General features: G+C 37.0%; 2 protein-coding genes across 2 annotated transcripts in view; one reads left to right on the top strand and one right to left on the bottom strand.

The window, feature by feature from the left end:
* Window positions 1-12,471, top strand: part of LOC114459559 (NACHT, LRR and PYD domains-containing protein 3-like) — a 629,510-nt gene that overhangs the window by 50,280 nt on the left and 566,759 nt on the right. The gene's annotated exons all lie outside the window — the stretch shown is intronic.
* LOC114459567 (uncharacterized) lies at window positions 6,682-9,035 on the bottom strand. Its single transcript, XM_028441777.1, has 7 exons — window positions 8,969-9,035; window positions 8,572-8,772; window positions 8,049-8,418; window positions 7,908-7,954; window positions 7,551-7,804; window positions 7,194-7,438; window positions 6,682-6,963 (listed from the first exon to the last, which is right to left on the bottom strand). The coding sequence occupies exons 3-6, from the start codon at window positions 8,314-8,316 to the stop codon at window positions 7,303-7,305; spliced, it is 705 nt and encodes a 234-aa protein (XP_028297578.1). The 5' UTR covers window positions 8,317-8,418; window positions 8,572-8,772; window positions 8,969-9,035; the 3' UTR covers window positions 6,682-6,963; window positions 7,194-7,302.

Genomic DNA, 12,471 nt, shown 5'->3' with positions numbered 1-12,471 from the left:
TGGACTTCCTCTGGAATCTGTTACTTCCTCTTCTATTTTCTCTTAAATGAATAAAAATGTGTGAATGGAATGTGAAGCATGTTTTTATGTGAAATAATACAAAACTGAACATAAAGAATAATCACACTGTTATAACAGTCTAAAGGAAACATTTTAACCAACTTACAAATAAATGAAAAAGTGCAGTTTAAAGAGAAAAGATAAGTAGTATGTAAAAATCCACTTTTAATATTAGTTTTTAAAATAAAATGTCTGCAGTGAGAGATGGAAAGAGAGAAGTTACAATAACACCAAAAGGTTTTTTTTCTCTACATCCCACTGAAAATGTGACTGTGACCCAATGTTTGGGTCCCGATCACAAGTTTAGAACTTCTGTTGTCATAGAAACGTACAATATAGAAGAAAGTGTTCAGCAGCTTCATCCATCAACTGGTTGCCTTGACACAAAGCCATCACACTTCTTTAAACCTGTTTTAAAGTCAGTTGTGACTGATTGTGTCAGATAATGAACTGCTACCTCTATACTGGATAAGACCAATCACCAACCTTCCTTTCATGGCCAAGATCATTGAGAAGCTGGTCTTCAACCAACTGAGTTAATAACCTTCAACATTAGTATTTGATACATTTCCATCAGGCTTTGGTTCTGATCACAGCACAGAAACAGCTCTGATCAAAGTGATCAATAAGGTTGAACACTGATTCAGGAAGAGTTTCTGTTCTCATTTGATAGGATCTAAGTGCTGCATTTCACACTGTGAACCACAACATTTTTTCTCAGAGATTTCAAATGTGGGTTGGACTAAATGGACAATGGTTTAAGTCCTACTCTGAGGAGAGAAGTTATTTTGGAAGCATTGGAAACTTTGTAGAGTTGTGTCCTAATACAAAATATGTAAGAAAGTGACTATATCCAAGCAATAAGTGATAAATATCAGTCCTAACAGGATCTACACTTTACATTTCCCACATTTTCTCATCAATTTCTATTTAATTAAGGGAAACATTATGTCATATTTTGAGGAAAATGGAAGGATTTTGTAAGAATTTTGATTTTTTTCAACAGTTTAAAATGAAAAATGACTGAAATCATGTGATAAAAGCACCAGAAAAACTGTGAGAACCTGTAAATATTGTTGACTTTGGAATTGAATAAACAACAAATGGTGATTGGAATGGAATGGTTACATGGTGACATCTGGGATGAAATCCAATCAGATTAAACTACGGACTAGTTGGGAAGGTCAAAAGGTCAAACCTCAGACCACAAAGAAGAGCAGACGTGTGGACAAACTTTATATTTGATAGAAATGAGGGACAGACAGTACAAAGCTGTGTGTCAACAACAAGCCTGAAGCGACACCTGCAGGAGAATCAAAGTATTGCACTACTGACAGCTTTGATTCAAACTTTGAAACATTTGAAGACATTTCTTTCCTTATATTAGATCACATTCCTTAATGGTGTGGTCAGTATTTTTCTTTAACCATAATTGGGATTCCCAGTTGAAATGCTGAACAGTGAAATGATAGAAATATATTATTTTATTACATTTAAATATCATAGAGTTGCTCATGCTCAGACATTTGCAACATAATAAAAATCAGATTTTAGTGTCATACATGTACATGCAGCTCTCTGTATCATTTTGTGTAACTTAATAGGACACAACTATCAGACTTTGTGTGTTTCTGTTGTTGTTTGTGTGTTTTTAAAGTTCTTTAGGGGATTTATTTTGTCATTCAGTCTATTTTTCTCTCATTTTGTGTTTTTTTGTTGTTCCTTTTGCTCATTTTTCTGTCATTCTGACTATTTGTGCTGTTCTTTTGTGCGTTGTGTCCTTTTTTATTTCCTTTTGCATACAAACACTTCTTAAAATGACTTAAATTTCCACAAAAAAAAAAAACATTAGGAAATGATTTACAACATTTAATTTGTTTACAGATTACTTGGGTAGGTTAAGGGTAGGACAACCGTCATCTCCCATTTTAGTTTATTAAATTATTTTACTAAAACCATGATAAAGCTGTTATTAAGTCAGTGATTCTCAACATGTGGTTCTCATTTTAATAATGATTCCCCAAATAATCTTTAAAGGGGAAACTTTTTTAACCACTTTTTACCTTTTTCTTTGGACATTTTTGTCCCTTTTCCCAAAATGTTGATACTTTTTAGTTTTTTCAGATTTACCTTCCTTTTGCCATTCCATAACACCTGTTTCCTTTAATGTCATTTCTCTTTTTTTGCCACTCTTGACTGCTTTTGGCCCATTTTAGTCAATTTTTATTCTTTTTTTGCCAAGTTTTTGCCACTTTTGGACCATTCTTTGCCACCTTACTCATTTTTTGTCTCATACTCATCACTGTGAACTCTTTGTTTATCTTCTCAGAACAGCATCAAGTGATTGACTTGATCACCATTCAATCAATCTAACTGAACCAATCTGTTTTCAACAATGAATCCCTCTGTAAAAAGTGAGGGGATTAACTTTTGTTTTCATAAAAGTGTGGGTGTCACATCCCCCGCATCCCTCACAGGTGAGACGTGTCTGGGTTGTGTTTTAATTTAAAAAAGAACAATCATTTTAAAATGTATTATTTGTTTTTTTAATAAACTACTAGACATTTCAGGTGACCCTACATGGAATCACGACCCCAAGGTTGAAAAACACTGTTATATCATTTCCATTATAATTGAGCTGTTTTCATGATTTTAAAATGCAATTATAAAGCCTTTTATTTTAATACTCATTTTTATTATTTAAATTTGTGCCATTTTTCCATGTTTTGGTGCCTTACTTGAATAAATGTGTTCCATATTGTTGCCTTGCTTTGTTGGACAAATACAAAAAATTATGATTCTGAATAAATACAGTTTTAAACACATAAACAGTATTAACTTTATTGTTAATATTATTCCTTTAAGCCATGTTTGAGAGATATTTTGGACGTGCTGCGTCTGCTACACTGAAGTCAGAGTTTCAAACCCAAAATGCAGAGTTCAGAGGGTCATTGAACGCAGCATGAGAGTGAGTAAATGACGTTGGTGCAGCAGCAGCAGCAGCAGTGTCCATCAACTCTGTAGTGGACCAACCCTGGATGTCCATCAACTCCGTCGTGGGCCAACCCTGGATGTCCATCAACTCCGTCGTGGGCCAACCCTGGATGTCCATCAACTCTGTAGTGGACCAACCCTGGATGTCCATCAACTCTGTAGTGGACCAACCCTGGATGTCCATCAACTCTGTAGTGGACCAACCCTGGATGTCCATCAACTCTGTAGTGGACCACCGCTGGATGTCCATCAACTCTGTAGTGGGGGCGGTGTTTAGCTCAGTGGGTAGAGCGCCCGCCCCATGTACAGAGGCTATAGTTCCTCACCTGCAGCGGGTCCAGGTTCGATTCCCGGCCTGGGACCCTTTCCTGCGTGTCATTCCCTGCTCTCTCTGACCCCTTTCCTGTCAAGCAACTGTCATATAAAGGCCACTAGAGCCAAAAAAACCTTAAAAAAAAAAGAAAAAAAAAAAAAAATAACTCTGTAGTGGACCACCGCTGGATGTCCATCAACTCTGTAGTGGGTCAACCCTGGACGTCGTTCTGAATTTGTTGCATAGTGAGAATCGTTTTTATTAAACCAGGGGTGTCAACCTCATTTCACATCAGGACCAGACATATAAAATATTTATCTGTAACTCTCCTTTCACAACCTAAACCTAAATGAATGATTTCTGATACGTTTGACACTCTTAGTTTTGTGGTTTTAAGCTCCACCCTCTGACCCCATTAATGTAATCAATAATAATTACTTTTATTTAAAAAGTGCCTTTCAGGCCACTTAAAAACAGTACAATATAAACTGTATAATAAATAATATTAATTTGTAATGTACACATTAGTTTAGATGCATACTGTTGTTGCTGAGTCATGGTTTGAGTAGTAAATAAAATCCAAACATTGCCATAGTTAATTATAGATGCCATAATGTTTTCAGTCTTAATTTACAGTGTTGACCAATTTATACCAAAACTTGACAAATTTTTATTGCTCACCAACTAAATGGAGTCATGATTAATTCATTCAAAATAAATACTTTATAAACATTATAAAAAAGCAAACACCTGTGAGGTTAAAATTGATTTAGCACTAACCAATTCATCTGAATAACCTATAACATTTTTTAAGTGGAAAAATACTGAGTCTTTAGTTTTGAGAAAAATTTAAGTTTTACGACTTGCAAAGTTGGCGATTTACAAATTTCCAGAAGAATAATTAGGTGGAAACTACAAAACTAAGAGGGCAGTGTTCACCACAAACAATCATAGAAGTACTTGGATCAATTATTCACAGTCAAACTCAAGCTTTAAAGAAGGCCAGCACATGGTGCAGAACCTTCTGAATCCAATTTCTCACAGCAACTGAATGAAGAGTGAAAATCCTCCTTATATAGTCCAGTCCAGCTGATTGTCAACAACTCACAGTCGTGCTCAACTCTACAGGTGCAGCAGATCTCCCTGATTGACATGATGAGCTGGACATGGCTGTGCACTTTGTACCAATCTGTAACAGTATGGTAAATCCCCCAATAGATCCCCTGGAATTATCAAACATTTTGGCCTCAGTAAAAGATAACCAACAATTTGATCTCATTTCACATTTTGTTGCTATTTTCCTGCATGGAAACATCAGTGACAGTGAAAGAATCTTGTCAAAAAATTGCAATTATGGTGAAAATTGCATTTCTTTAGACAAATGTTTTATTAAGACATTGATGTATTTTACCACCATGTAGACCCTTATTTGTGTGAATGTGGACAGAAAAACAGAAACAGACTTTATGTGGAGAACGATTAAAGACTCAGATTTTCTCAAATTCAGCCCAAAATAATACTGAAATAATGTACATAATGAAAATACTAGTTAATTACAGTGTTTAAGTGGATTAAATTAAAGCAGAATTAAGTGTTTACAAGATAGAGGAATTATTTAATTCAGAATTGAAATTGGAATAAACCAGCCACCTAATTCAGATTTAAGTTTAATTTGGAATTAAATTTGCATTAGGAATTAAATGTTTACAAGGTGAAATTAAAGAGGATTTAACTTTTATTCTGAATTAAAGAGGAATTAAAGCTCAAATGTAAACGTGGCCAGTGACAAAGAAAAAAAAAAAAACTAAGTTGATTGAATAAATAAAAGTACTGAGTAATAAGGACATCAGTGGAAATGTAACGTTATCCCCTAAAAATAATACTCAAGTAAAATTTCAGTACATTAACTAAATTTGTTCACACTGTATGTACTGTATATATATATATATATAAATGTCACTGGACATTAGTGGCTGTGGTTGATGTTGAAGCAGGGCTGGTTAGGAGAGGAGCTGTCTGTCAGTGTGTCAGCTGACAGTGCACTTATCATTTCAGTTTTGGCTCCAATTATTGATTTATAATCTTATTATTTTTTATTATTTTAATTTTATTTGTTGAAATAGAGGTTCCTGACAAAGTCAAAAAGCCTTGATCAATAAACACATGAATGTGACTCTTTTATGTATTTAAAAACTAAAAACTAGTCAGTGCTGACACTAACACAAGACAAAGGTTAAAGCGTTCTCTGGTGGTCGACTGCCTTTATGGTTAAACACAGGCCATGACCTGTTAGTCCAGGTAAGGCTACAATAAATCTGAAAACAATACCGTAGATACCGGGTTCGATCCTGCTTAATCCCAGGTTATCACATATACAGTCACTGGTTATCACCTGTACATCACTGTAAATAAATAAAAATAAAATAAGTCTGCATTCATAACTGGACATCACGAAGCCATCAGCAGACTGTACGTTTATGCAAAACTACCATACAAACATAATTAATCAGAGATCACCAGACACGCACACACAGACACAGACAAATCACATGCTGTGCAGTAACATCTAATTAAAAGCTGTTTTCTAGTATATACATTGGTTAAGATGGTGTTTTTTTTAATGAACAGTTTCAATGGACAAGAGTAAGTCTGAGGGATGAATATAGTTTATATATATATATATTAGATTTATATATATATATATATATATATATATGTAAATACATATATTAAATTTATATATATATAAATATAACATATATATGTATATATATATGTTAGATTTATATATATATATAAATTTAATATATATATATGTATTAATATATATATATATATATATATAAAATATAAAGTATAAAACAGAAAAATTCCCAACAACAAACAGATATAAAATACTTGAAATATATACTTTTTTAAAAAACTTAAAACTATCTATTATTTACAGTTATTTACAAATTTACAAACTATTTTACAAATAGCAAATTCAGCCCTGTGATGAGAGTGGAGGAAAGAGGTTCCTCATTTCCCACTTTATTTACTTTTTGCCATAATTGCACTCCTCCAGTAAAGCCCTCCACTCATCATAGGACTGAGTCTCAGTCTCTTCTCAATACCAGTTGCCAAAATACTGGCGATGTGTAGGAGGGTTCCTGTCCTTTTTGCACTTGCTGCAAACTATAGTGTCTTTCTTTTTGGTGTATTTTCTTTTAAAAATACCTGACTGCTCTGCCTCCATTTGTCTTTTCCTATACTGCTGTGTGGTGTAGGGAACCGCTTGAGGTGTTACCTGTGTCTGAAATGTCAGAGGGGAAGTAATGAAGGGTTTTGGAGGGGCAGGTGGAACAGGATGAAAAAAGAGCAATGTCTGTGGTGGTGGTGGTGGCTGAGATGGTGGTCTTCCTTTAAGTTGTGCCTGCCCAGCAGTGTTCGGTGGCAGCACAAAAGGATGAGGCTGAGCTAAAGAGCCAAATGTAAAAGTTTGTCCTTTCTGCAGGGCAGGTGGAAGTCTTGATGGAGCTGCCATTGGGGCCTGTAAAGCTGGAAGACCCTGCTTTAAAATATCCTGCTCCTGTGCCTTGCACCGCCTGCAGTACCTATGAAAACACAAAATAATTTATATGAAAACAAAAGTTTCTACATTGTAAAATGCACAAAAAAATGTAATCTTGCTTTTGATGTGATTTACATAAGACAAATATGTCCCCGAGGCCTTAATCTGGAATATGTAATAAAGTTTCATAAACAACAAAAAAAAGTCTCATAATTAGTGGTCAACAAAATCATCTCTACATAAAATATGTATATTTATATAAATCCTACTCACCACTGTGAAACTGTTGCAGCATTTACTTCAGGCAGCTGTATAGTGGTCTCGCTCATCAGCCTGGCGTTTGTGACTACGCACTCCCTGATGTTTTTGTACGTGCGTATCATCACAGTGTATCTTGACAGCTTCTTTCCCTCACAGCGCACAGTGCTCGGGTAGATGCAAAAAGCTTGACAAAGATGGCCTCAACCACTCTGTTGCAGTCGGGCCACTGTGCAGGACTGTGAGCCACGACGAAAGACCTGTAGTTAAAAATAATGTATGCTTTAAAAACATTACAATAATGTGTGACTTACATTATATTTAACTTTTTTTTACATAACCCAGATATTGTGTTTTCCTAGTTTAATTCACCTTTTGGTGCTCTCCACACCTGGAGCCACAATCTTCTTTGTAGCCCGGAATCGTCCCTTGCTCAGGCTGGTCTGGTGTCGAGCTGGGTAGACAGTTTTTTTTTTGTCATACTCCCCCAGTTCCTGCCACAGAGCAATGACCTGACTACATTCCTCCTGAGTCAGCGCAAGACGGTGGTCTCTTAGTCCAGCCAAGTAATCAGCCAGATCCTGCACTGCGCCATACCCTTCAATGTTATCAGGGCCAACCCAATCCTAACAAAAACAAAAACAAGAAAAAAGAACCACTGATGACAGCAGTGCACACTCATCAATCCAAGCTATTCTTTGTTTTTCTTTAAGGTAAACAACTTCTTACATGGCATGAGGAGGAGTGTGGAGATGGATCAGTAGATGGCGCTGATGCTAAAAGAAAAAGACAAGTATTTAGAGTAAAACATTTTAAATTTAAAAAAATAAGCAAAACGTGAGATTTTAGAAACAGTTGTGTAAAACTCACTAGACTGTTCTGCAGGAGAAACTGTTTGTGTGGAATGGGGGAGCAGAGCGGTCACAGCAGGTGAAGGAGCTGCAGAAGCTGATGATGAGGCGACATGTGACTGAGTCACTGGCAACAGAGGGATAACGGGGGGAATGGGAGGCACAAAGGCAGTAGCCTGAGGAGATGGAGCTGCTGAGGAACCAGGAACAGCTGCAGATGCTTGTGAGGCGAGAAGTGCTTGCTCTGCCTCTAGTGTGGGTACTGTCATGTCCTGTGAAGCCCTCATCTATCTCAACTTCAGTGGTCTCAGACTCTTCAATGACCACTTTGTAGTCCTGCAGAACTTTGCCAGTTTGCTGATAGAGGTATTCCACACCTATAAGCTCACCTTCAAAATGATGATTTAACAAAACAAGACAAAAAAAGAAAAGAAAAGAAAAGAAAAGAAAAAGCACAAACAAGAACACAAAAAAAGTTAAACATTAGATGAAAGCATAAGTTGAAGAAATCAAAAACAAACAATCATATAACAATAATCAACCTGTGTATTGTCTTGGCCCGACATAAGGGATGATCTTTTCGCCCAGAACCTCCTCTGCTAGGGTGTTAGCAGCATGACGGAGCAGATGGTTGTATGAGCACGACTGCTCATCCTTTGATGCTGCCACAGCCCGGTCCTCATTCCACCTTGATAGCCCATCCAAAAGATAGGCCTGGAAGAAGACATCACTTGCCAGGGTCCCTATAAAGTAATTCAGAAAACAGAGAATAAAAAAATATTCATCATACATATTGTTCCAACAACATATTTCTGTTTATAATCATTAGAAGACTTGCAATTAATCTGATTCTTTAGGATCTGTCATGTTTTATTTCAGTGTAGTCACAAAATACTTTTGTAAGAAAAACAAAAACAAATAAAGTATGACAATGTTTACCAGGGATGAAACGGTTCAGGTGAAGATGAAAAGACTCCAGTGACGTAGAACCTCAGGCACAGCGGTACGTGGGCAGATGGTGACCTCCCTTCAGGACATTTCCCGTCTGCAGGTAAAGCTGGATCCCTTGTGGATCCTGGATGCAGGTGACATGTTTCTTCTGGGATTTAACGATTTCACTCATTCTTGCTGAGTTTATCAGTGGGACTCCCAGAGTGTCACGACCGTTGTCACCATCCAAGCCCTGGATGAGCCTTTCAATGAGAACCTGTGTCTCCCGAACACCACGGGTGGTCCTCTTGCAGTGCAGGGCAAGCTCACTTTGGCTGATAGACCGGAGTACATCTGCCTCAGATGGAGTTCGGCCTTTAGCTTCTAGCTCTGACTGCTTCGCTATTTTCAGGGCCTTCAGGTTGTCTTCATCCCACATGAAGATGCAGTGGCTGAGGCGACCCATGAAAGTGGCATACAGCTGGTGGGAATCAGTTGTGCAGCCAACCCAAAACCTCCTCATAAAGTGCCAAATGTCGAGCCGGATGTTCAGATGTTTCCATTCTTCGAACATTCTCCTAAGAAAGCTGTTGCCACAGCAGTCTTTGTCTTTAAAATGCGGCCAAGTTGGGACGTGATGGCTGCTTTAATTTCTTCCAGCCTCTGAAGAACATCCTGGGCGTACACCTGCATCAGCCACCTGTGTTTAGGAACAGTAAGCATTGCAGGTGTGGGTGGAAATGTCACAGGACTAATCAGACCCTTCTCCATGGCACTCTTCACTCCTCTGCAGTCTGTCAGGTACTGCACCGTCTTCTGCAGCCAGATTTCAGAGTGACGTGTCGTGGTTTTCCCAGGTAGATGTGAACGATGAAAAAGATGTAGAGTGGAAAAAAGGGATCGTAGAAACTGGCTTGCATAATAACACAAAGTTTATTAACACAAGCAGAATCAAAAGAACAGGGCTGAGGCAGAAGCCCTGTGAGAGCAGCCGGGGTCAAATTTACTCTGAAGCAAGAACAGGAGAGAGAAGCTTATATCTTTCACAAAGTTCTCAGATGTCACATGATTACTTAACAACCCTTTTCTGGGACACAAAGAAAGGAAGCAACATTTGTCCATTTAGGTGATAAGACCCTCACATGATGATCTCATTTTGAGGTGGAAACAAACAGCTGGTATTCTTCCAACATCCTGAGTGACCTGTGAGGATGATTAAATCTCCTGGGCTCCGCAGGAGGTCGGAGCCCAGAGTTTGAAAACTTAGCAAGTAAACATTGATTAATTGTTTATTTTTTTATCGTAATGTAACAAAGAGGTGATAACAGGAACAAACCTGTTCTTTGATTCTACTGTTCCTTTGCTTGGCCAGGAATGCTGAGGCTAGCACAGTCAAAGTTCAATTTAAATGATTTAATTTCCTACACGTGAAGCAGTAAATACACCTCATTCCCCCCTTTTCGAGGTCCATCAACCTCGAAAAAACAAAGATAACAACCATGTTATAAATAGTCTTAAAGGTTATGACAACCCCTCATCATGTTTAGCCTTAATCATACTGTAAAATTTCCAAATGTGAAAAGGATCCTTTCAAATATCATCCTCTGCCAATTTTAATAAATCTCTAACCAATCAAAATGAGAAAACTAGTATTATTTAGTTAATGCCTTATTTTATCTTATATTTATCAGTCTTTAACTCCAAGTCTATAGACTTACTTAGCTCTAATTTAGTTGATTTGTTATTACTTGAAAGGAAAAACATAAATGTCTAAATGTCTTCGTGCATCTACATAAAGTACACACATTGAGAACCTCAGATACAAACAAAAGGTTGCCCACTGTGAGGTCTGGTCGACCCATCGCACCTCACAGTAAGCCTTTCCTTGCCTAAGCCCCACTGGCCCTTCAAATAAAAACCGGAAAAAAAATCACAATACCTGAGGTCCCAACATAAGCACTTTAAACTATCTAGCAAACTCTAAAATGTGTATTCGTTAAAATACCTAGTATAAAGTAAAAATCATTAATGAGGTAGAATACATTGTAATAAACATATTCCAATACAATAAACATCACAAACATGTAGGACACATATGAATACATTGGACAATTGTTGTTGTTGATATTCCTTTGGCAGCATTAACTTATCGTTCAGTATCACAGTTCATGACGGCTTCTTTGTGGATTGCCATCCATATTTTTGTCCTTCAGTGTCCATAACTGGAGTGTCCATGTTTGAGGTGTCCATGTTCATATAGTCAGGTAGAATCATCTAGCCCCATCACTCCCACACTTGTTCTGGAAGGTAAAAAACATCTGACCAGTATCTTGCACAAACATTAAACACCACATGATAGCTAAATTCTAATTTTTCTTTGTTGTTTTTTTTTATTTTTTTTTTCCTCTATCTTTTTTGATTAATGTTTAACACTCAACGCCTAATTAATGCATTATTAATACGTAATTCCATATTTCCTTTCCGTTCCCCCCTTTAACCAAGAAACCACTTGGTTAAAATATCGTTCAGGGAATGGTGTAATCAATCAAAATGGATAAGTCTCCACTATCTCATCAACCACTACTGTCACCTCCTCATCTGTATCATAGCTTTAGGAAAGGTCAGTACCAATGCACAACAACAGAAAATCACACAAAGTGATAAAATAGCAGCTCCCAGAACCTACAATATCTTCATAATATTCAAGAATATTCAAAAACTGTCATTCCACTGGCGAAGAACAACTGTAGTGATGTAAATTTTGCATGCGAACAGGCAATCAGCTATTTCCACCAAATTATCAGAATTGTGTTTACTTTGTAAGAATCCACAGCCATGTCACCAATCGTGATTGGCAATATGCCAGCAAAGGTTCAGGTATTAATCATAAATTGAATTCCACGTGCTTGGAGTTGGAATTTTCACTAAACCGGACGCTTTATCCCAGTAATTTCTCTAACGGAGTGAGTTATTTGCTAATACCACATATTTCTGCTTATCCATGTATTTAAATTTTGCAACACTGAGGCATCAAATCCCAGGTTTTCTCACTTTTTCCCGCTTTCTTATGGCGCGAAAATTCTGAGACATTTTTTCTGATGTCAAATCTCCGTCCGAATACTCATCTGGTGATGTATTCACACTATTTATCTCACCGCAGTCGTTATCAGTCTCCTCATCTAATGTCTCTTTAAAACTGTCCTCAATATTATTCAGCCTAGCGTTCAACTGTTCAATAGACTGTTGAGTTGTATTTATAGACGTTGTACTAAATTGGGATGTAATGTCTGGTGGTAGTATTGTACCTTCGGGCTCTGTAGGCAATGAAAAAGTTGTCATTGAGTTATTTGTTGTGGAACTCATTTCCACAGCTGCACTGGTATGATTATCAGAAATTATAGAATTAGCTATTGTCATCACTGTTATTGAAACATTCTGATCTATCACTGATGTATTTGTATAAACTTTATTTGATGCAATAATACCACTAGCTATAGTCCTAGCTAGAATAG

Source organism: Gouania willdenowi, unplaced genomic scaffold (genome assembly GCF_900634775.1).
Source record: "Gouania willdenowi unplaced genomic scaffold, fGouWil2.1 scaffold_32_arrow_ctg1, whole genome shotgun sequence".
Lineage (NCBI taxonomy): Eukaryota > Metazoa > Chordata > Actinopteri > Blenniiformes > Gobiesocidae > Gouania > Gouania willdenowi.
Note: the sequence above shows the minus strand (reverse complement) of the source record. Positions and strands in the feature narration are given on the sequence as shown.